Source organism: Borostomias antarcticus (assembly GCF_949987555.1).
Source record: "Borostomias antarcticus genome assembly, chromosome: 3".
Classification (NCBI taxonomy): domain Eukaryota; kingdom Metazoa; phylum Chordata; class Actinopteri; order Stomiiformes; family Stomiidae; genus Borostomias; species Borostomias antarcticus.
The window spans coordinates 28,461,576-28,486,183 of record NC_140236.1 but is presented as its reverse complement, the minus strand read 5'-3'; the positions used below and the strand labels follow the sequence as shown (position 1 = coordinate 28,486,183).

General features: G+C 47.1%; 1 protein-coding gene across 1 annotated transcript in view; it reads left to right on the top strand.

Moving 5' to 3' along the window:
* obscna (obscurin, cytoskeletal calmodulin and titin-interacting RhoGEF a) overlaps positions 1-24,608 on the top strand; it is a gene marked incomplete at both ends in the record, with an annotated part of 48,118 nt that overhangs the window by 12,219 nt on the left and 11,291 nt on the right. Inside the window, 41 exons of the mRNA XM_084436115.1 lie at positions 67-333; positions 460-726; positions 863-1,132; positions 1,304-1,525; positions 2,060-2,335; positions 2,553-2,819; positions 3,210-3,476; positions 4,234-4,500; positions 4,782-5,048; positions 5,269-5,535; positions 5,645-5,911; positions 6,150-6,416; positions 7,008-7,270; positions 7,528-7,834; positions 8,533-8,790; positions 9,234-9,500; positions 10,075-10,341; positions 10,446-12,469; positions 12,602-12,728; positions 12,882-12,960; positions 13,067-13,149; positions 13,314-13,426; positions 13,728-13,928; positions 14,056-14,138; positions 14,268-14,441; positions 14,599-14,758; positions 14,858-14,968; positions 15,447-15,611; positions 15,884-16,042; positions 16,217-16,394; positions 17,167-17,280; positions 17,527-17,694; positions 18,143-18,245; positions 21,198-21,327; positions 21,504-21,609; positions 22,906-22,930; positions 23,094-23,187; positions 23,382-23,503; positions 23,807-23,925; positions 24,018-24,130; positions 24,229-24,397. Of these exons, the coding sequence (XP_084292241.1) occupies positions 67-333; positions 460-726; positions 863-1,132; positions 1,304-1,525; positions 2,060-2,335; positions 2,553-2,819; positions 3,210-3,476; positions 4,234-4,500; positions 4,782-5,048; positions 5,269-5,535; positions 5,645-5,911; positions 6,150-6,416; positions 7,008-7,270; positions 7,528-7,834; positions 8,533-8,790; positions 9,234-9,500; positions 10,075-10,341; positions 10,446-12,469; positions 12,602-12,728; positions 12,882-12,960; positions 13,067-13,149; positions 13,314-13,426; positions 13,728-13,928; positions 14,056-14,138; positions 14,268-14,441; positions 14,599-14,758; positions 14,858-14,968; positions 15,447-15,611; positions 15,884-16,042; positions 16,217-16,394; positions 17,167-17,280; positions 17,527-17,694; positions 18,143-18,245; positions 21,198-21,327; positions 21,504-21,609; positions 22,906-22,930; positions 23,094-23,187; positions 23,382-23,503; positions 23,807-23,925; positions 24,018-24,130; positions 24,229-24,397 (9,453 nt within the window). The remainder of the gene's footprint in view (positions 1-66; positions 334-459; positions 727-862; positions 1,133-1,303; positions 1,526-2,059; positions 2,336-2,552; positions 2,820-3,209; positions 3,477-4,233; positions 4,501-4,781; positions 5,049-5,268; positions 5,536-5,644; positions 5,912-6,149; positions 6,417-7,007; positions 7,271-7,527; positions 7,835-8,532; positions 8,791-9,233; positions 9,501-10,074; positions 10,342-10,445; positions 12,470-12,601; positions 12,729-12,881; positions 12,961-13,066; positions 13,150-13,313; positions 13,427-13,727; positions 13,929-14,055; positions 14,139-14,267; positions 14,442-14,598; positions 14,759-14,857; positions 14,969-15,446; positions 15,612-15,883; positions 16,043-16,216; positions 16,395-17,166; positions 17,281-17,526; positions 17,695-18,142; positions 18,246-21,197; positions 21,328-21,503; positions 21,610-22,905; positions 22,931-23,093; positions 23,188-23,381; positions 23,504-23,806; positions 23,926-24,017; positions 24,131-24,228; positions 24,398-24,608) is intronic.

The window sequence follows — 24,608 nt, the reverse complement described above, 5'->3', positions numbered from 1 at the left end:
GGTCAGATGTTCCGGTATTGCCGACATTACGGAATGTTCCATTGCTCTTTTCCGTTCATTCCCCAGCGATCCCAGCCGAGTTCACTCAGAAGCTGACCAGCACCGAGGCCAGGGAGGGGGGGCGTGTGACCCTGGCCTGTGAGTACTCTCTCCCAGGGGTCCAGCACCACTGGACCAAGGGTCTGGAGACCCTCCGGGCTGGAGAGAAGTACGTGATGAAACAGAAGAAATCCAACCTTTCTCTGACCATCACAGCCCTGACGCCTGAGGACTCAGGAGACTACGCCTGTGTGTGCAGAGACCACCAGACCAGCGCCAGGCTCAATGTCCACGGTACAGTGACAGTTAGGGGCCCAACAAAAGATATGAAGCATCGCTAGACCCATGGTTGGTTCACAGAATATCATTTGCTGCATTCTTTCCACCCAAAACACCCCGTTGTTTCTCTTAACTCCTTAGCGATTCCCATAACCTTCAAACAGCAGTTGAGGAGCGTGGACGTGGAGGAGGGCACCAGTGTGACTCTACGCTGTGAGATCTCTAAATCTGGGCTGCCGGTAGACTGGAGGAAGGGAGAGGAGCTGCTCAAGAACGGTGTGAAGTTCCAGATAAGGAAGAGAGACACCATCCTGGAACTCCTCATCTGGAAAACCCTGCCAGAAGACAGCGCTGTCTACAGCTGTGTGTGTGCTGACCAGACCACGTCCGCCACTGTCACGGTCGCCGGTAGGAAGATGCTTTTGTGCTTCGAAAATTGTCGCGAATGCAGCATCCTATCAGCTCAACTGTCTTTTAAAATTTTCTTTGAGGTACAGCTCAAGAAACTCTTGTCTCTCTGACTCATTTTCTTATGATTCCACAGCTCTCCCCGTTACGTTTAAACAGAAGTTGAGAAGCGTGCAGATAGAGGAGGGCAGCACAGCCACCCTACGCTGTGAGCTCTCTAAAGCCGGACCCCAGGTGGCGTGGAGGAGGAGAGGGGAGGAGCTCTTGAGGAAGGGAGAGAAGTACCAGATGAGGCACAGAGGCTCGCTGATCGAGTTGTGGGTTCTCAACGCCAAACCCGAGGACAGTGACATCTACACTTGCATTTGTGGCGACATTGAAACCACTGCTACTCTCACTGTTAATGGTAAGTGTTGGAAGTAATCATGTGCGTTATTTACATCGAATGAAATGAACGAATTAACAAATTTAACGAATTAACGAATTTAAGTCCTTCATCACATACAGACTTATAGTAGAATAAATGCATGCAGTTTACATGTACACAGTAACCGATAGACAACATGGTGTCTTTTAGCTCTTCCCATAACCTTCAAGCAAAAACTGAGCAACCTCCAGGTGATTGAGGGCCAGAGCCTCAGTCTGCGCTGCGAGATGGCCAGGCCAGGCCTCCCTGTGGAGTGGAGGATGGGAGGAGCTCTGCTGGAGAGCGGAGAGAAGTTCCAGATGAACCAGCGAGGCGCCGTCGTGGAGTTAACCATCAAAGAGGCCGTGCCCCAGGACAGCGGCGTCTACAGCTGTGTGTGCAGAGGCCTGAAGACCAATGCTACCGTCAGAGTCATTGGTTAGAGGAGTTTCTCTGTTCTCTGGTGCTGATGATCATTATACTGTACTGTACTTTTACTCAGTGTTTAGTTCAATGTCTACTACAATCTCTACTTTAATTTAAGGACTTCACCTAATGACAGTCCTGACACATTTGTTCAGTGTTGTCTATCTAGTCTACTTCAGGGAGTGTTTTAAGGGTCTGTCTAGTCTACTTCAGGGAGTGTTTTAAGTGTCTGTCTAGTCTACTTCAGGGAGTGTTTTAAGGGTCTGTCTAGTCTACTTCAGGGATTGTTTTAAGTGTCTGTCTAGTCTACTTCAGGGAGTGTTTTAAGTGTCTGTCTAGTCTACTTCAGGGAGTGTTTTAAGGGTCTGTCTAGTCTACTTCAGGGAGTGTTTTAAGTGTAGCTGTTCCAGCTCTCCACAGATTTCCCCAGATTTCCATGTCCACTCACTGAAGTACCCCGACGCTGCTGATTGGACGGCTGTTATTTCTCTGCTCCTGCAGCTGTTCCTGCCTCCTTTAAGGTGGGCCTTAAGAGCCAGGAGGCCCCTGAGGGGGGCAGCGTCACCCTCCAGTGTGAGCTCTCCAGGCCCGGAGCCCTGGTCCAGTGGAGCAGGGGGGAGGAGGTGCTGTCTGAGAGCATGACTGGCGGGAGGTACCTGATGAGCCAGGAGGGGAAGATCGCAAAGATGACCATTCACAACGTGCAGCCAGGGGATGTGGGGAAATACAGCTGTGTGACTGGAGACCAGAGGACTACGGCTGAAGTGAAAGTTAAGGGTGAGTTTCCTAGTAGGCTGTACCCAAGTATTCAGGGGTCTGTTTTTGGATCTTGTCTGCCAAGCAAACTATCAAATACAAAGTTGCAGTTCAGTTTCCCTCAAGGAAGAGGGCGGGGCATTCAATCGTTTTTTTTAGTTCCACAAATGGTACTGTATATTCATGCTGTTTGACCCAATGTAGAGGGTTATCAAAATCTTTGCTAATGGTTCCCCAGAACTCCCTGTTACCTTCAAGCACGAGCTCCAGAGGCTTGTTGTCAAAGAGGGCGAGAGTGGCGTGTTCTGCTGTGAGGTGTCCAAGCCTGGGGCCCCGGTGGACTGGAGGAGAGGAAGACTCATCCTGAAGCCTGGAGACAAATATGAGATGAAGCAGGAGGGGGGCGTCACCAAACTGCTCATCCACAACATAGAAGAGGGGGATGCTGGGAAATACACCTGTAAGACTAAAGACAGCCAGTCAACAGCCGAGCTCACTGTCAAGGGTAAGACACACCAAGTTCAAAGTTCAAAGTTATTGAAACACTGTCCAACAAATGTTGTGTTCTGTGAACCATCCTGATATGCGCAGGGGCATCTCCTGTGCCCGTTCATAAGAGGTCCGTTCCTACAACATACAAAAGACCTCTGTATCGTACTAAGTACACATGAGTGCTTAAAAGAGCAGTGCCTACACATGTATTTCTGAGGTTTTGGGAGCAAAAAACAAATATAATGCACAAATTGAATTGGACTTGAACCAGGACTTTTTCTTCAAAACACATGATGGCCGACTGTTAGACCTACTCACGCAACTTATGCTACATGTCTTGGAGATGAAAGTCCATGTTGTCCGTGAGCATCTTGCGCTGCCATCCTGCCCGTTGTTTCCCCAGGCGTGCCGGCCTCTTTCAAACAGCCGTTGAAGGACCAGGAGGTTGAGGAGGGCAGCAGCGTGACGCTGCGCTGTGAGCTCTCCAAGCCCACCGTCTCAGTGGAGTGGAGGAGAGGTGAGGACGTACTGAGGAACGGAGAGAAGTACCAGCTGAAGAAGAAGGATTTACTGGTGGAACTGATGATTATCGACGCCAATCCTGATGACAGTGGAGAGTACACCTGTATTTGTGGGGAACAGAGGAGCACAGCTAGCGTTATCGTGAATGGTGAGCGGGGCTATGTTTTGTTTTTTGTCATGCTACTGTAGTAGTCTTTATATTCCAGTAAAGAAAAACAGGCGGACAACAGAACTGCCAGTTGAGACTTGATGGTTTATTGACAAGGCACCAATAGCACTTTGTCCCAGATGGTATCATCCCACATTAATACTGTATATCATTTGATAGTGACATAAGGACAAAATATGATTCGTTATATTGATTATTCGTTAATATGATTAGGTATTCATACAAAGGTTACATAAACAAGAGGTCCATTTCCAGTAATCTGAGGATGAATCAGTCCAATACTGTATGTCAATGTGACCAGTCAGGCAGGCACTTGTCGTTTACCTAAGGCACTTCATCAGAAACTAGTCAGAATGGTACATCCGTTAAAGGGTGAGAGTTCGATGCCCACAACACTACAGTGAGAGGCTATCGACAATATAGTACTTGTGATCCTTCATGAATTGCAATCTGACAATAACATGGCCTTTGACCTCTAGCTTCCGTTACTTAATGTTGTGTGTCTCTGTCTACCATTTTTGTCTCTTCTCTGTTATTGCCCCTATGTATAGCGACCTTGGGTTTTATGAAAGGCGCTATATAAATGAAAGTTATTATTATTATTATTATCTGCTTGTTGTGGGGATAAGAGATGTAGTGATGATTGAGTCACAATGATGAGACTATTGGTCAATAACACATTATTGTATTCACATTAGTCCTCATGTGGCCCTGACTCTTCCTCATGGTGTTTCAGAGCCTCCCGTCACGTTCACAGAGGAGCTGGGGAGCGTCCAGGTGGAAGAGGGCAGCAGTGTAACTCTGCGCTGTGCGCTCTCCAAGCCCGGAGGAGCGGTGGAATGGAGGAGGGGCTCTGAGGTGTTGATGAGTGGAGAGAGGTACCAGATGAAGCACAGAGACACCACGCTAGAACTGGTAATCAGGAAGAGCCTACCGGAGGAAAGTGGGCTGTACAGCTGTGTGTGTGCCGACGCCCAAACCACAGCCACCATTATTATTACTGGTAAACGAACGCTGGGTTTCTGTCAAGGAATGTGTCTTCGGACATTTAAAACTAGTACCAGTGTTGGAGTACTCATGTATGGCATTTTCATGGCTCGACTCAAAACTTACTAGTTAAGTTTAGTACTAGTTTGTGTAAAACCTAACAGTAATGTAAAGCACTTTGCTGCAACTTCGGTTGATTTTAAATGTGCTATATAAATAAAGTTGACCTTGACCCTTGACCTTGTAATCAAAGCATTCCGTCAGCTCTGACTCGGTCTGCTTTTCCCTGCCCCTCAGCCGTCCCAGTGACCTTCAAGCAGAAGCTGAAGAACCAGGAGGCGTCGGAGGGGGGCGGTGTGACGCTCCGCTGTGAGCTGTCTAAACCGTGGGGGCCCGTGGCGTGGAGGAAGGGCGAGGAGCTCCTCCAGGACGGAGAGAAGTACCAGATGAAGCAGGAGGGGAGGGTGGCCGAGATGCACATCAGCACGCTGACTCTGCAGGACGCAGGGGAATACAGCTGTTCTGCAGACGATGTGAAGACCGCAGCCAGTATCAGAGTGAGAGGTACATATTCCACCCAAATCTTTCGATTCATTATTGAATTCATGGTTGGAATTCATGGCTGAAATGCAGGTCCATCTGTTTCTTCTGAAGGTTGAACATTCTTGAGTTTGATCTGCTTAATGTCATCATTTATTCGAGGACGTTATGACTGGAAAAACATTGACGAGTTTCCATTAACAACAGTCTATGATTGTTTTACATCTTGAATGCGTTTACTCAGCTCTTCCCGTAACCTTCAAGCAAGAGATCCAGAATGTGGAGATCAAAGAGGGAGAGAGTGGCGTGTTCTGCTGTGAGGTGTCCAAGCCTGGGGCCCCGGTGGACTGGAGGAGAGGAAGACTCATCCTGAAGTCTGGAGACAAATATGAGATGAAGCAGGAGGGGGGCGTCACCAAACTGCTCATCCACAACATAGAAGAGGGGGATGCTGGGAAATACACCTGTAAGACTAAAGACAGCCAGTCAACAGCCGAGCTCACTGTCAAGGGTAAGACATATACTGTACTCTTCAGTGGTTGCACACTGTGAAGCCTTGTTCCTGTTCTCTTCGAGATATTGATTGTTTTTGTTTTTCGCATCACGCTTGCTCTCTCTAGCTCATCCCATCACCTTCAAAGTGAAACTGAAGAACCAGGAGGTGGAGGAGGAGAACAGTGTGACGCTAGGCTGTGAGCTCTCCAAACCAGGCCTCGCTGTGGAGTGGCGGAAAGGGGAGGAGCTGCTGAAGACCGGAGTTAGGTACCAGATTAAGAAGAAAGACGCCACCGTGGAGCTGATCATCAGGAGAGCCGCTCTCGAGGACAGCGGCGTCTACTCCTGTGCCTACGCAGACGTAAAAACTACAGCTACCATCATAATCACCGGTAGGGGAAAGATCATGGTCATTCTCAAGGGATTGGTGGGCTGTTATCTCAGACATAACATTAATAGTGTTTAAATGACATTGCTCCAAGGCACAGAGCAAGGATCAGCTTGCCTATCCACAATCCCAATCGTATCAATTAAGGAAGAAAATGTCCATTTGACCAGTAATCAGTTTCTATGGAAAACATCCTCTTATTCCAATATCTGCTTTAAAAGATCATGTCTTCATGTCCTCAGCAATCCCCATCACCTTCAAGACGGGTCTGAAGAACCAGGAGGTGGCGGAGGGGGGCAGCGTGGCCCTGCGCTGTGAGCTGTCCAGGGCGGGGGTCCCTGTACGGTGGCTGAGGTGGGGGGAGGAGCTGAGCCCCGGGGGGAGGTACCAGATGAGGCTGGAGGGGAAGCGGGCAGAGATGCAGATCAGGAACATCCAGCCGGAGGATGTGGGCGAGTACAGCTGCATCTTCGGAGACCAGAAGACGACCGCTGAAGTGAACGTCAGAGGTCTGGACCGATCGATTGTCTACAGCGATGTTAAACCAAAAATGACTGGATTTAATGCGTTTCTACTAAAGCAATACATTTATGTTTGGTTTTAATTAGGGATGTTAACAGTTAATGGACTATCGATTAATTGCCGAATAAGAATTTATTCGAGTAAGATTTGGTTACTCGATGAATTGCTTGTTAGTGGAACGGAACTTCCCATTATCAACGGCAGTTGCGTGGAATGTTATCATGATTTAGGGTCTGACTGCACATGAGGGCGCCACGCCATGTAGTGAAGGCTAATTGGGATGCCGGGAAATTTCAACAACACAACGGAAGAAGACACAAAAATGAAGCAAGCAAAGAGCAGTCCAGCGTGGGACGTTCTTATCAATTAATCGACTACTGTTTGTTAAGGTTAACAGCTATCGATGAATGAAATTCCTTGAAATTTGCAACTCTAGTTTTAACCATTCAATTCACTCAAAACACATTCAGTTCATTCAAGATGTCTCTGTCACCTTCCACGCGAACATAACATTATAACATTATAACATTCACCCAAATGAGCGTGTTCCTCTCTGTCCCCCTGCCTCACACCTCCAGCCGCAGCATCGGTGTGCTTTGAGAAGGAGCTGGAGAGCCAGGTGGTGACGGAGGGGAAGACCGCAGTGTTGTCCTGTGAGATCTCCAGCGCCAACGTCCCCGTCACCTGGAAGAAGGACAGCAGCCCAGTCAGGGAGGGAGACAGGGTCACGCTGAGGAAGCAAGGCCCCGTACACATGCTGGAGATCGGGAAGCTCACTCTGGAGGACGCTGGGGAGTACACCTGCATCACCAGGGGCAAGAAGACCACCGCCACTCTGGTGGTCAGAGGTATGTCTGAAGACAACTCTGCTCATACTCTCGGCCTCTCACACACATAAGGACGCACGTACGCACGCACACACGCACACACACACACACACACACACACACACACACACACATACATAGAGAATATTTACAATGCTCTAAAGATATCCACCCTAACTCAGTCAATACTCTCATCCGTCCTACTAGGATTGCAAGAGCTGAATAGAAACGATTCTATGTACAACTTACTATCTCTTGATGGCTAGCGTAGCTGTATCATTCTAACCCCACCTCCACAGAGCGCGTGCGGATCATATCGGGGCTACGTGACACGACGGTGACCGCCGGAGAGGACGCGGTGTTTGTGTGCGAGCTGTCCGTGGCGGACGTGAGCGAGGGTTCGTGGTGGCTGGGCTCCAGTCGGCTGCAGGAGAACGAGATGAACCAGATGAGCTGCGAGGGTCACCTGCACCGCCTGGCGCTGAGCATGACCACGCCGGAGGAGACGGGCACCATGGCCTTCCTGGTCGGGGAAGAGAAGACATCCGCACGGCTTCTGGTGGTGCCCAAACCCATGGGTGAGGAACGAGTAGAGGGTAGAGGGTAGGGTAGAGGTGCTTCTGGTGGTGCCCAAACCCATGGGTGAGGAAGAGGTAGAGGGTAGGGTAGTGGTGATTTTGGGGGTGCCCAAACCCATGGGTGAGGAATGAGTAGAGGGTAGAGAGTAGGGTAGAGGTGCTTCTGGTGGTGCCCAAACCCATGGGTGAGGAATGAGTAGAGGTAGAGAGTAGGGTAGAGGTGCTTCTGGTGGTGCCCAAACCCATGGGTGAGGAATGAGTAGAGGGTAGAGGGTAGGGTAGAGGTGCTTCTGGTGGTGCCCAAACCCATGGGTGAGGAAGGGGTAGAGGTAGAGAGTAGGGTAGAGGTGCTTCTGGTGGTACCCAAACCCATGGGTGAGGAAGGGGTAGAGGTAGAGAGTAGGGTAGAGGTGCTTCTGGTGGTACCCAAACCCATGGGTGAGGAAGGGGTAGAGGTAGAGGGTAGGGTAGAGGTGCTTCTGGTGGTGCCCAAACCCATGGTGAGGAAGGGGTAGAGGGTAGGGTAGAGGTGTGTGTTGAGATACCGTTGGCCGTTGCAGATGTCTCATTGCAGTGGGCTGTATTAAGGTGAGTATTTCAGTAGAGAGAGATACCGTATGGTACAATGTGCCCCCACATTTTCTTTTTGTTGTGTACAATGTGGTTGAGGTTTTGCTAAAACCTTTCTCCTCGACTAGTCTTGATCGAGGAGAAGCCCACGGACGTGGACGTCAGGGAGGGAGAGACGGCCATCTTCTCTTGCACGATTTCTGACCTCGCCGCCCCCGTCACCTGGCGACGTAACGACGTGCCCCTCCTGACAGGGGACAAGTATGAGAAGCGGAAGGAGGGCAAGCGCAACCTGCTGCTCATCCACCAGGCGGAGCTAGAGGACACCGGGATATACTCTTGTGATACGGGAGACATGCAAAGCAGGGCCAGTCTCAATGTCACAGGTAAAGATACTGTACTTACTGTGTGTACACCGTTTCCTACAGCGTAAGACGAGTCGCGTACCCTTAATGCGGGAGATTAGGCTACTTATTCAACTCTTTGAAAGTTCAACATTAGATAAGATTAGAAGCTTTATTGTCATTGTACAAGAAATACAACAAAATTTTATTTGGCAGCATCTCTCTCGTAGCAGCTACAATACAAGGAGAGGTAAATTACATTAAAGTCATTTAGCAGACGCTTTTATCCGAAGTGACTTGCATTATCATACTGTAGCTAGTCAGTGAACTACTGTACTACTCGCACATACAGTGCAGTATAATCAGTGATCAAGGTTTTCCAGTAATCGACATCATAACATGCTGTATTACAGTGCATACAGTATGAATCAGAAGTTGTGGCTCCCCGCCAACCTCGTCATCCTCTCCTTCTCTCTACCCTCCAGAGCTGCCCCCCTGCTTCCTGGAGGAGTTGCAGAGTGTGGAGGCGGAGGAGGGGGGCACGGCCTTCCTGGACTGTGAGCTGTCTAAGCCGGGGTTCCCGGGGCAGTGGTTGAAGGGCAGGCTGCCTCTGAGGCCCAGCAGGAAGTATGAGATGAAGCAGGCTGGAGGAGTGTTCCAGCTGCACATCCACCAGCTGAAGAGGGAGGACAGCGGCAGCTACTCTTGTCTGGCAGGGGGGGTGGAGACCACCGCATCTGTGGCCGTCAGAGGTGTGTGTGTGTGTGTGTGTGTGTGTGTGTACATGCATTTATTTCACCTCATCCAAATGATATCCAAACTACCATTTTTATTTGCTATCTAGAAAAGGCCGGTGTTTTGTCAATATGCGCTACCTATCGAGATGTGCTACCTAGCGGTTCTGCGCATGCATGTATACAACAGTATTATAACATCTTTATGTTTGTTGATGAAAAACAGGGATAAGTAGTGTAAGAATATGGGGAGCATATTTTGATAACATCTTTAAAATGTATGTAAGATTTCAGGGACCTTATATTTCATTAGGATCAAAATCCTCTATCAAATAATGCTCCTACTGCAAAATAATTTTATATACACTCCTCACTCCATATATTCGGTAAGAATATGAGGGAGCATATTTTGATACGCTATAATACATATTTGCTATCGATCATTTTTTGACATGGCAGCATAAATTGGCAGAACACCGGCATTATGATTAACACTTACTGTATATATCGACATTTGAATACTCAACCAAACATTTCCTAATGGATCCTTGACTAATACATTTCTTGACTCCCTTTTCTCCACCTCCTCCAGATCTGCCCCCCTGCTTCCTGGAGGAGTTGCAAAGTGTGGAGGCGGAGGAGGGGGGCACGGCCTTCCTGGACTGCAAGCTGTCTAAGCCGGGGTTCCCGGGGCAGTGGAGGAAGGGCAGGCTGCCTCTGAGGCCCAGCAGGAAGTATGAGATGGAGCAGGCTGGAGGAGTGTTCCAGCTGCACATCCACCAGCTGAAGAGGGAGGACAGCGGCAGCTACTCTTGTCTGGCAGGGGGGGTGGAGACCACCGCATCTGTGGCCGTCAGAGGTGTGTGTCATTCAGGTAACCACCAGATAACAGGTTGGTTTAATGCGAGTGGTTCACCAGCAGCTCAAAATAGCCCATTGATTTGTCTTTCTGTTTCTGTCTAGCATTCCCTGTGCTTGAAAAGCCTGAGCCTCTAAAGACGGTGTCACACACAAAAGGGGAGGCTACCCCTCCCACTGCTGTTTCGGTGAGGGGTCAACCTGCCCACCCTGAGCCAAATATACAGGACATGACCAGGGCACCCCTTGTAGAGTCTGAGGAAGACCTGGAGACTGAGGTAGAGCTTGTGAGTAAACAACTCAGTAAACAACAACAAAAGTTTATGGAGAAAGAAAATGAGGTTGACCAGAAACAGCCAGCAAGGCCCATGGAAATAGAGATTGTCATGGACCAGAAGGGGAAACAGCCAGTAAGATCTTTGGAGAAAGAGATTGGGGTTGACCAGGTGAAACAGCCTACAAAGTCTATGGATGAAAGGTTTGGAGTGGACCTGAAGGTGAAACAGCCAACAAGGTCCTTGGAGAAAGAGATTGGGGTTGAGCAGAAGCTGGAACAGTCTACAAAGTTTGTGGAGAAACTGACTGGGGTGAATCAGAAAGTGAATCAGCCAGCAAGGTCCATAGAGAAACAGATTGAGGTAGACCAACTGGAGAAACAGCCAGTGAAACCTCCAATGAGATCTATTGGAAAGGAAGCTGATGAGAAACCACCAGTGCAGGCCGCAGTAACAGAGACTGAAGTGGACCAGGATGGACAACCTTTGAAACCACCAGCGAGGGATAAAGGGAGAGGATCTGTGGACCAACAACCACTGACATCTCTGTTGGAGAGTGGGGAGAAGCAGCCATTCACAACTTCTATCAATGACGCTGAAGAAAACCACAGAGAGAAACAGCTATTGAATCCACCAGCAAGGCCGATTGAGGAAGTGACTGATGTAGACCAACTGGAGAAACAGCCAGTGAAACCTCCAATGAGATCTATTGGAAAGGAAGCTGCTGATAAAGCAGTAAAGGAGACTGAGGTGAACCAGAAGGACAGGCAGCCTTTGAAACCACCAGTGAGGACTAAACGAAGAGGATCTGTGGACCAACAGCCATTGACATCTGTGTCGGGGAGTGGAGAGAAGCAGCCATTAACAACTGCTGTCAATGACGCTGAAGAAAACCACAGAGAGAAACAGCTACCACCACCGAAGATTGAACGACCGGGATCTGAAGTGAAAGAACCATTTGCGTCTATGTTGAAAACTGGAGAGAAGCAGTCTTTGAAATCTATGGTGAGTACGACTGAGGGGGAAGAGAAAAAGAAAAAGCTAGCAAAGTCTGTTGAGAAGGTGACTGAGGAGAAACAACCATTGGAGTTTATGGTGAAAGAGACTGAAGACGTAGATGAACGGGCAGTGGAGCCCATTGTTAAAGAGGCTGAGGAAACGCCCATGAAAAAAACATTCAGGTTGATGGTCATGGAAAAGGAGGAACCCAAAATAGAGGAGGACGCTCCCCTTCTCTACATCTCAGAAGATGAGACCTTCTCGGATGCCTTCACTCAGGTAGCTCTGAGCACTAAGAGCAGCCAGCCTGTAAATCCTACTGATGGTTTTCTATCTCACCCTACTCCCATCCTCACTCCCTCCGAGGAGCTCCGGGAGACCCAGCGAGTTGAGGAGAGCGCCCATGACATGGACATCATGAATGTGGGGGATGAGCCTGAGATGCAGGAGGCTGCCATCAAGATCCAGGCTGCCTTCAAGGGCTTCAAGACCCGCAAAGACATGCGACCCAGCTTTAAGGAGGTGTTCAAGAACCGGAGTGCAGAAGTGAATGGAACCATTGACCTGGAGTGCGTTGTAGAGGGAAAGCCCACTGTGGTGCAGTGGCTGAAGGATGGCCAACAGATACAAGATGACAAACGGCACCGCATCGTCAAGTCAGAAGATGGTGTTTGCACATTGGTGATCACCAACCTTAAAGCCAAAGACTCGGGTGTGTACACATGTGAGGCCATCAACAAGTTTGGCCTGACTTCTCATAATGGGAACGTGACGATTGGGGAGCCTCAGAAGCCTACTCCCACCAACCAGAAGCCTGTGCCCGCAACTCTGGCTGATATCACCCCACAACAGCCTGTCCAGGCCCAGCCCCAAACCCAACCCCGGCCCCAGCCCCAATCCCAATCCCAATCCCAATCCCAATCCCAATCCCAATCCCAATCCCAATCCCAATCCCAATCCCAACTCCAACCCCAACCCCAACCCCAGCCCCAGCCCCAGGCCTCTGTGGAGAGTGAGGACATCTCCCTGTGGCAGGCCTATAACCTGACCAAGGAGGATGCCTGTATGAGCCTGCAGGAGAGGAGAAGGGCCTCACTTGCTGCTGTCAGTTCCAGTAAGTCCGCAAATAGTGATGTAAGGACTTCTGTTGACATGACTATACTGATGGGTAATTGCTTTGGGAATATTGGAGTCTACCTTTACTGTGAGTGTGTAAAAGAAAGAGTAGGCTTCCGTTCTTGACCTTTCTCTACTCTCCACTCTCCAGTGTCCAGTCCCTCCGACTACGACACAGCTCCAGATATCATAGAGCCTGTTGACATAAGCTCCAAACCCAGCCTTCCTAGGTAAGAAAGTTCAGCATCGTAGATACACAACAGCAGTGTTTCAGCTTTTTTCACTACCCTTTATAAGCTGCAGCATCGTTTTATGCAAAGAAACAAATCTCCACAGGAAAGTTATGAAAAAAGAGGACCAGGAAGATAAAGAACAGAAAGCCCCACCTCAACCTCCGAAGAGACGCTTGAAGGTGAAAGGTCAGTCGTTTTGTTTCATCATAAGGTCTGTCACTGTGCTTTGTGCCAATTTTTTGATGGTGGCTACATTGGTTATTGTACTTGGAGACACTTTTTTTCATGGTAATGCAGTTCCAACAGCGGAGTAGACACTGGCTCACTCCACCTTTGTTTGTATGTGTCAGGTGTTTCCGATGCCAGGCTGAGGACACCATCTCCCAAACACCACCGTGCCCACACCCCCGCCGCTGGGACAGGCTCTAGATCAGAGTCCGACGGGGATGAGGACAGAGCAGAGGTACAGCACTTCTACACTTATATACTTGTATAGCTGTATTTATATTTATACAGACTGAATGTTCAGTATGCAGGCATCGTTTCTATCCTATACTGCACAGTTACTGTACATACAGTTGTATACTGCATATACTGTGGTCCCTGGAATCTTATCTTATCGTATCTTATCTTATCTTATGGTGTCTCACAATGTTATCCACCATTTCCCTCTACACTCTATTTCCTGCGTGGTCTATACTGTAATGTCACGGCTATGACAGGTAAAAAGCCCAACGCCTGACCACTTGTCTTTCTCTCACTAGACATTTGATATCTATGTGGCTAGAGCAAACTGCACCCCTACTGGTGGAAACAAGGAGCACTTTTTGCTGAAGGAGGGCCAGTATGTGGAGGTTCTGGACTCGGCCCGTCCTGATAGGTGGCTGGTCCGCACCAAGCCCTCCAAGACCACGCCCTCTCGCCAGGGCTGGGTCTCCTCTGCCTACCTGGAGAAGAAGATGAAGGTATGATGGTGGCATAGAGCACAATCAAAAGATTCAGCTAAAATGTAGAGTTTCACAGACATTATACTGAAGAGTGTGAGGTACTGCATTGTTATTGTTTGGTAATGTATGATGTGTTTCTGAACAGGAGACATTCCTACCTCTGAGGCCCCCTGTGCAGGAGTTCGATGTGTCGGGGTGTTCAGGGGAGGAGTATAGGAGGGCATTAAGGTAAGTCATTCATCACTCAGTCATCCATTAATACTGTAGGATCAGAGTTAGAGCAGCCTTAGTTACTGTACAATAGGAAACTGCTGGCAGTCGCTGTTCACTCTCGTATGAATTTCCACCCGTCTGCAGCCAATTGATCCAAGGTCTGATTGATGGAGAGGAGGAGTTTGTGAATGAAATGAAGGAGTTCGCTTCGCAACACCTCCACCTCCTAGAGACCAGCGCTCAACTCCCCATCGACCTCATCAATCAGAAAGAGACCATCTTCCGCAACATTAAAGACATAATGCTTTTTCATGAGAGGTGAGACACACAGGGGTTACCATGAACTTTCAGGAACATACTGTACTTGATTTAACAAATTATTTAATTTTAAGGTTATGTACAGTGCTGTAGGTGCTTTTGTCCACTTTGGTCATAATGTTGACATAGATGGTCTTCTGTGTCCCACTCTCTCCAGGTCTATCTTACCCAGTTTGTGTGAGTGCTCCACTGATGATGATGTAGCCAATCAACTGGTCAGACATGCAGAGGACTTTGAGAAGTACCTTCACTACATGGTGGGCCAGATGCAGGCAGAGGCCTGCCTCACTGACAAGGCCACCCAGCAGTACTTCAAGGTGGGCAAACAAACTGCGCGGAATGAGTTGATGCAAACATAAGGCAATAGCACACGTTGGCATAAGAAATCTGCTGCTTAACTGTACACTAACTTATAGTCAACTTACTTTCATGACTTTAAGCAACACACAGAGGCAGAGGTGGAGGACGTCATCACGTTCCTACAGAGACCCATGGAGAGGATTCAGACATACCAGGCTTTACTCAAGGTCAGTTTATACCTGAATACACACGGTCATTACTGTATGAAGATTCACACGGTCTCAATTTAATCTTACAGTACATATTCACAATTTCAGCCTGCAGTGATTCTTTCTGATAATAATAATAATAACAATAATAATAATAATAACAATAATAACAATAATGATAATAATAAGAATAATAAGAATAATAAGAATACTAGTAATGATAATAATAATAACACCAATAATAATAATTGTTGTAATTATAATAATAGTGATGATGATGATAATAATAGTAATAATAATAATAATAATAATAATATGCATTGCATTTATATAGTACCTTTCCAGATCAAAGCACTATTGGAGGGGAGGAGAAGCTCATCTCATCCATAACTGAACTGTACATGGAGCATCCACCTTTGTGATGTTCAGCTCCCGGTAGATGCTAAAGCAATGACCACATATCAGCTCCAGTTCCTGTGTGTGTTTGTGGACACAGGAGCTGATCAAGAACAAGGCGAAGAGTGGGAAGAGCTGTCGTCTCCTGGAGGACGCCTTCTCCATGGTGTCCTGTCTACCATGGCGGTCTGACAACATGCACCAGGTCTCTGTCATTGAGAACTACCCCGCCCCCCTCACCACTCTGGGGGAGGCTGTCCGCCAGGTAACTCAAACAGCTGATCTACTGTCCAGATAGAGGGGTCAGTACTCTACTGTTGTAGTGTTGATGGTTAGATATGGCTTTAGACATTGGAAAGAACTCAACTTTGTTGACAATAAAACCCCTTGGGAATAGTGTCTGCTGAATTAGATGAATTGGTTATAAGAGACTACATTTTGTGGATACTACATTATCCAGTCCCTGGAGTGATTGTGATTAAACTGGTCTGCAAGTTCAGCTGCAAGTCATGTAGAGTACTGTACTTCTGCCTTTAGGGTTCTTTCACTGTATGGGAGGAATGGCCTGAGGTTACAGCGCCCTCTAGGGGACACCAGAGGCAAGTGTTCCTCTTCAGAGACTGCATCATCCTGTGTAAGCTGAAAAGAGACCCCAGCACCAGCACTGACACATATGCCTTCAAGAGCAAGATGAAGGTAAACCAGGAATATCAGGTGATGTTGAACCTCCATTGAGAGGGACATAGAGAAATAGCATGTTTCACCTCTTGTTTCAGTGGTCTGTCTCTCTCTCTTTCTCTTTCTCTCTCCCTCTCTCTCTTCCTCTCTCTCCCTCTCTCTCTCTCTGTCTCTCTCTCTCTCTGTCCCCAGCTGAATGATGTGGAGGTGAAGGAGTCTTTGGGGGGGGATGAGAGGTCGTGGGGACTGTGGCATGAGCACCGGGGCTCAGTGAGGAGGTTCAGGCTCCAGGGTCGCTCCGCGCTGCTCAAACCCTCCTGGCTGAAGGACCTGAGGGAGCAGCAGCAGCGCTCCGGCCCGCCCGCCTGCAGTGAGTTTCTCGCCCTCTTTCTCTCTCTCGCCCTCTTTTTCTCTCTCTTTCTCTCTCTCTCCCTCTCTCTCTGTGCTGCTGCTGTGAGTCTCTCGCCCTTCAGAATAAAGATAGACGGGGACCGCACTCAAAGAAATGTCTTGTGTATTTTTACTGGCACAAAACCTTTTCGGCCTCCTTCAGTGTGTGTATAGCAATGGTTTGGTTTGTGGTTCTTAAATAGGCTGGTGTATAGGGTATGTTCCAACAGGCTGATGGAAAAGTCACAGATGGGAGTTTTCTGGCTCCCTCCCCAGTCCGTTTTCGAGTGCACATAGGCCTACGCATTGGCAATAAAGTTACAATATACATTACATTTACATTACACTTACATACATTATACTTTCAATATAAGTAAACCTATAAGTCAACTATAGCCTACTATAAACTCACCCTTCATCCTGATACGGTGCCATGGAAAATGTCTACTGCACTTTCTGAAAAAGTGGAAATTAGTAGAGTTTAAAGGTTTGTTAGGCCGTAAGGTCAAGTTGGGTCATCTGGGGAGAGCAACCGGAGAGAACAGAGAGCTCTGGAAAAACAGCTGAGTTCCCCAGAGTGAGCTCCCCACCTCAGAGAGTTCCAGTCAGGAATGTTCCACGTCATCGTATGTCTCAACAACAAAGGTGCGGCAGGCCTGCTGATGGCCCGGTCCTCTGAAAGATCCCTCCCTCACTCTGCGCTCCTCTCTGTCTCTGTTGGTGTCGTCTGTGTTTGCTTGTTTTGTGAACAGGTCCACCAGAGTTTGAAGTGCTCCTGTCCCACTGCACCACAAAGATGGGTTGGTCAATAAAACTGACCTGTAAAGTTACAGGGACTCCCAAACCAGTAGTCAGCTGGTTTAAAGGTAACAGAGCCTTTTATGCGTCAATGTCGACTTGCTTGTAATATCCTCTTCCTATTCCCAGACCTACTGTATACTATTCCCAGACCTACTGTATACTGTACACCTACTGTATACTGTACAGTGAGCAGAGCTAATGCTAACAGAACTTCTGTTTGGACAACTGGACCAAATGATTTGGAGATTTAAAGAATAAAGGATGGTTTACAAGTTGTTATCATGATTGTGAATGCCACCCCCGCTGCTCAGATGGTCTCTCCCTGGAGGATGACTCGCACCACATCATCACTGTGGACCGGGGGGGCACCTGCAGTCTCATCCTGGATGGGGTGGTCTCCGAGGACGCTGGCCAGTACGTCTGCTACGCCGCCAGCGCTGTGGGACACGCCAGCACTCTGGCTACGGTCGGGGTGGAGGGTGAGTCTAGAACACAGTAGCACTCTGGCTACGGTCGGGGTGGAGGGTGAGTCTAGGACACAGTAGCACTCTGGCTACGGTCGGGGTGGAGGGTGAGTCTAGGACACTAGCACACTGGCACAGACGCGGCACCTGAAGAAGGCCATTTTGGCCGAAACGTTGCGCCCTATTTATTAAAACTCACCATGGGAGCTACATACAGTGTGCGGACATTCTCTCTGTCTTAAGTCTATTCATTTTTGTCGAGCACCTGTCGCACTTTGTTTGATGTGCGTGTGTTCCTCTGCTGCTACAGAGCCACACTGAAATTCCTCCGTTTGACAGTGACTGTTGACAATGACATCAGCCTATGTTGTTCATTTATGGGTTGTATCGTTTATTGTTTATTGTATATGTGCTCTGTCATGGTGTTGATATTTGCATATGTAAGCTGTGTTGTGTTCTGCAGCCCCACCCAGGTTTGTGTGCAGACTACAGAGTTCATGCCTCCTGGAGGGAGAGGATGTCCAGTTCACCTGCTCCACCGCGACCACCCCTTTACCACGGGTCAGGTACAGCACCCCACTAGGGATGCACTCTGTTCTCACGCTCCTGAGGACTCCACTTAGCTCGGCTTATCTCTAATTTTAATACCTTGACACAACTTGTTTTATTTGGAGTATGAGTATTGTCTAATGGAGTTTTATTTTATTTTATTTTATTTAAGCTTTATTTAACCGGGCAAATCATTAAGAACACATTCTTATTTACAGTGATGGCCTGGCAAAAAGCACAAGCTTCTTGAGGGAGGGGGGAAAGTGGGCTGTGAAAGAAAAATCAAGTTAAAGGACAACGGCATACAACCACAACAGTACAGACAGGCAGCATAGAAAGACACTACTTGCAGCACACATCAAGCACAACACAGAGCGGGAGTAGTAAGACACAAGCATTACGACAGGCAGGATACATACATCACACATCAGGCAGTGTGAGGAGGAAGACAAATCCTGGGGGCTGTTTAAATCAAAGTTCCTTGAGACTATCAATAAGCAGGCTCCAGAGAAAGTAGTCAGGATCAAACGGAGAACGGAGCCATGGATCACTGATGATATTTTAAAATCCATCAAGAAAAGAGATACATGTTTTAGAAATTTTAGGAAGACAACGACAGAGCAATACTGGACTGATTTTAAGAAATTGAGAAATAAAGTTAGAAGAACAATAGATGATGCCAAAAAGTCGTATTTTAATGTCAAGCTTGTAGAGAACAAAAAGGACCCCAGCAAAATGTGGAAAACGCTAAAGCAATTAGGTTACAGTAACAGACTAAAAACTAAATCCGGAAACATTAGTCTGAAGTCAGATGGGAAAATGACTTCTGATAAAAAAGATGTGGCAAACAGCCTAAACAATTTCTTTTCATCAGTAGCCAAAGACCTTGTGGAAAAGATGCCCCCACAAACAGACCAATATGGTGAAGCCCACATCCTGGAGTACTATGCTAAGAAAGGTGCACAGCTTAATGCCTTCTCCTTTAAGACTGCGACTGAGGAGACAGTGCTCAAAGTGCTTTGGGAGCCCATGCAGCCCATGTTATTGCCCCTAGTCTAACCCATATAATCAACCTATCCATTGAATCTCGAAAGTTCCCTACCGAACTCAAGTAAGCCCTCTCTACAAGAAAGGCAGCAAGCAGGAACATGGCAATTACCGTCTGGTCTCCATCTTATGTGTCATGTCTAAAATAATAGAACAAATCATTTATAAACAAATCGACGAATATATTGCCTCGAACATCCTTCTCTATGAGTTTCAATCTGGCTTCAGGAAAACCCACTCCACGGACACCAGCCTTCTATTCCTGACAGATTATATCAAGAAATAGATAGATAGAGGTAATCTGTGCGGCATGGTGATGCTGGATCTGCAGAAGGCATTTGATACCGTGGATCATACTAGGAAACTAAAAGCAATAGGATTTAACAACATGGCCATCAGTTGGGCCAGCTCCTATCTAGAGGGTAGGGAACAACTGGTGGAGTTGGGCGGGGCCCTGTCCGAACCGAAGGCCATGGAATGTGGTGTCCCTCAGGGCAGCGTGTTGGGGCCGCTGTTCTTCCTCTTATATATCAACGATATGAAGTCTGCCTGTTCATGCGACCTCCTGCTATACGCAGACAATTCGGCACTGTTGGTCACTGATAAAAATATCTCAGTGGTTGAGAGCAGACTGAGCAGGGAGCTAGAGAAAGTCAGTATATGGCTTTCTGACAATCGGCTATCTCTTCATGTCGGGAAGACATAATCAATCCTTTTTGGTACCTCAAAAAAGTTGAAAAATCACCCATGCTTTAAGGTGCAGTTAGGCAAGACAGTAATTAGTGACAAACCAGGTGTGAACTACCTTGGATGCGCAATAGACAACACACTATCAGGAGTTAGCATGTCAAGTAAAGTTGTAACAAAAACAAACCAGTGCATCAGATTCCTGGCCAGAAACGCTAGTTTTCTTGACAGGCGGGCTCTAAGAGCTCTAGCAGGGGCCCTGGTTCAGTGCCACTTTGATTATGCTTGTTTGACTTGGTATGACATCGCCCCCTGCAGGCTAAAAACCAGACTGCAGACCGCCCAGAACAAGCTGGTCAGAGTGGTACTGAAGCTTCCCTCTCGCACCCACCTGGACAGTCATTTCAACAGCCTGGGATGGCTTAGGGTGGGGTCAAGAGTCTCTATGCTAAAACTTTGCTTGGTCCATAAGATAACACAGGGAGATGTTCCTCAATACTTGGATCAATTATTTCAGCCTAGTGAGAAACAATCATAACTATGGAACCAGAGCAAGAGAAACAAACATAGTTGCTTATAGATTCAATCACATTACTTATGGCAAAATAACTTTCCATTACTCGGCTGCAGTACTGTGGAACAGTCTGCCTGTCCACATCAATCAGGCCACTAGGCTAACTAGCTTTAAGAAGGCAGTACGAACATGGTTATCTGCCTAGGAAGAGGAAGGTAGGGCCTGAGCCCATTAGTCGTTTATCACTAGTAGATCATTGTTTGTGTTTAGTATGTTTCTTATAGTGTGTTATACAGTGTTTTAGTAGGAGTGTAAAGGTCAAGCCTCTATGATAGGCTCTTCCTTTTTATTATATTGTAGATAGTTATTACTATGCTCAATGCTGACAAGTTGTTTAGATTCTTACTTGCCAGAGGACCACAATGGAAATAAACCATTAGGTTTTTTTGTGTTTATATCCTCGGCAGAAGTGTTTTAGTAATCATGTACTGCGGCCCCATGTGGTTTGAGATGTAACTGTTGTTTTAACGCTCTGCTCAATAAAGTCAATCAATCAAGCACAACACAGAACAGGAGTAGTAAAACACAAGCATTATGACAGGCAGGCAAAACAAGCAGTGCAGCAGCAGCATGGGGGGTCAAAGGGGTAAAACATGTTAAAAGCACAAGATACAATGATTATTTGTGAGTTGTCCCTCACTGGGGAGTATATTTTGGTCAGGTGGTTGAGAGAGGGAAGAGAGCTGACGGACCAGAGGAAATACCTCGTCCAGAGTGATGCCCGCAGTGGAATCCTGACTCTCACCATCCGCAACCCCATTGAAGCTGACCTTGGCCTCTACGAGTGTGAGGTAATTTATCCTAACGTACAACTCCTAGATAACAGGCATTCCCTCCATTCTTATACATGTAACATTGTGTTATTCAAATATAATAGCTGTCTTTGAAGTCAGCTTTCAAGTCCCGCTGTTGTTTTACCTGGTTCTAGTGCTGTCAGTATCACACGTGATGTTCTTCTGTGTTCCAGCTGTTGAATGAGCTCGGCTGTGTCAAGAGTAGAGCAGCGCTATGCCCCTACTTCACACCATCGATGGACAGAGAGACTGACCAATCAGCCGTCACCTCCCCCAAAGGTAGGAGAGTCCCAGCCAATCAAGGTAAACATTTGTCATTCATTCAAACAACATTTGTTTTCATAGAGAAGCTTGTTATTAGTTTAAAGTACCCATACTACGTTTTAGGATTGAATAGTCCTTTGAATGTAAGTATTTTTAGTGTGTGTACTATCCACATGATGCAGGTGTGTATATAATATTAAATGTGTAGTCTATGTTGTATTACCACTGACGTCAGGACAGCAGAGTCGCAGCCGACTACTGACTTTTCCTATGTTAAATGCAATTATTTTAAGTCCCTTTGGATAAAAGCGTCAACTAAATTATTGTAATGTATTATGAATGCATTTTTTATGGGTTTTTCTGTAGTAACTGCTCTATAAGAGTACACTAATTCCTTACTTGTTTAATTCCTTTAATTTGGGCTCCTGCCTTTAATATACAGTACACCCCTCATGTCTTATACCGGATGAAGACCTTTTTTGTTTAAAGGTTGCAACGTTAATGTTTTGTATTTTATTCCTTATCTTTTGTTGAGATTTCCTTTCCTTTTCTATTTCCAATATCCAACAGCACTCAAACAAGCCTCTCTAGGTAGGACAGGTTTGGGGTATTTTGAGGAAGGTTTAGGGAAGCACATGCCATGGTTTCACTCACTTTACCTCACTTTACTTCATTTTATATCACTTAAAACTGCTTCACTTCACTTCCGTACTTCAGTCTCTCTCTTCTCTGCCATGTGTTCATGTTCAACAGTTCTGTTAGAATCATCCCATTACCTGGTCACGCATTCCACCTTCCTGACAGTAGAAACATTCCTACATGTCCAGCCACCTACCAGTAAACACTGACACCAAACTCCTCTACAGTCCTATTAATGACAGTAACATTGATACAGGCGTTGTATTAGATGTTTGTGTTTGTGTATTTCATCATGTTTCCAATTTCCAGAGATGAGTCGGATTGGAACAGACATTCACTCAGTCATCCCCCTCCATTTGACTGATCATGGTGGATGTCCAAACGCTGTTTCTCAAGGGACAAGGGCTTGCAGCTCATAGGGGGGTCAATAAGGACCTGTATTATTTTTCGGTATAGTAAATATTCTGGTACATGTAACAAAACACAGAGAAAGGATATTGATTTACACATTTTATTCTGTAGCTGTTATTGTTGTAAGTACAAGTAGATACGAGCTATGAACCTACTTGTCTCAACCTAGTAGGTTTTATGGGGGCTTTTGGACAAGAATCACTTGTGTAAATCCATCCATTTTCTATAACCCCTCCTGCTCGCTACTCCATTCCACTTCAGCCCCAGAGAAGGACATCCTCTCCATGTAAGTCTCAGCATGATCCCTGTAATGGGCCCAGTGCATGTCCGTATCGTAGCTGTCTTCCTCTCCCCTCCCCCAACGCATGTCCAGCTAACTCTCCACTCCTACCTACTTAAGATGGTCATGTGCTGGGCAGCAGGTGTCCTTTATGTCCCCCGGGGACTAGACATGTGTCCATGTCCTGTTCATGTGAGGGGGTTACAAACTGTGGGGGTCTCGTCAGAGGTAAGCTCTCTAAGTTCCGGTCTCTGAAGGTGAAGGTACCGTGTTTTCTAAATGTTTTCTTTTCTCATATCAGATACCTTTTACTCAGATGGACAGTTTATATAATTTCTACATACTGGTGAACAGGCATTGTTTAATCTATGCATGCCTTCCAACGATAGACCTATGAAGTATATGAACATCAGCTACTAACTTATTGAAGCTGTGCTCCAATTTATTACTGATATAGACTATTATGGTTCTTCTAGATGCAGGAGGATGGTCCACTGCCTTGGTGAAGAAATGGCTGAAGACGGACTTCAGCCCGACCTCCATCTGCAAAATGCTCTTCAAGCCTGGATACCCTGAACTGTGAGTCTACATAGATATACTGTACGTAGATCCCACATCTACAGTGCTATGTCATAGAGACACAGTAAACACGATGTGTTGTACTGTACTACCGTAAATCCTCTAATAGTGGCCTGTATTCAATTATAGGCCGGGTCTCTTATAGTGGCCGGGGGCACGTCAACACGGATAAATACAGGCCGGCTCCCTATACAGGCCGGGTCAAAAAGTGAGGGGAAAAAAAGCCACTATTAGAGGATTTATGTTTTTTTACCTTAGCTTGTGTTGTATGAAACATCTTGACACACTCCGTTGTCTGTATAGGACTGGGCGTAGCCCAGAAAAGACCTGCCCAGCCACCATAGCACATGTGGAGGTTCCTCCCAGCTACGCTGAGGAAGAGGAGGAACTCTTCACCCCAGAGGCTGTGCAGCACATTGAAGGTATAAACCACACTCAAACAGTTACTTGCATTATGACGTTACTCAATAGAACAACTATTTTGACTGAAAGACTTCACTTCCTGTGTCTTTAGCCCCTCCCTCTATCCAGGTTCCCATTGAGGACCTGTGTGTGGAGCCCGGCCAATCGGCTGCCTTCACTGCTATCATCACTGGACATCCCACCCCTAAGATACAGTGGTACAAGGTAGAAATGTTTTAGAATACTATCCAAGGAACACAGCCCCTCCAGTCAGTAGCAAACTAGCATCGGCGTGTCTGTTAGTCTGTGTGTTGTGGTTGTAGGACGGGGAGGAGCTGTCGGCCAGTAAGGACGTGGAGGTGGTGCAGACCGGGGCCCGCGTCTCGGTGACCGTGCTGCGCCCGGAGGGCGAGGATGGCGGCATCTACACCTGCCTCGCCTACAACAAGCTGGGACACACCTCCTGCCAGGCACAGCTCGCAGTGGAGGAGGGTGAGATCTCAAAACAACTACACATCGCCGTCTCTGGTCAAAACCTCGTACAGTGTGTCCATTTTGGTGATCTGAACGCCTCCCAGCCCCGGGACCAATTAAGTGTATTCTAAACAGCTCATCAGATGGGATTCTATGTTTAAAAAACATAGAAATTGGAACGTTATTTTCAACGTTCTGAAAACTTGCCATTTTGGAGATACAAGACCTG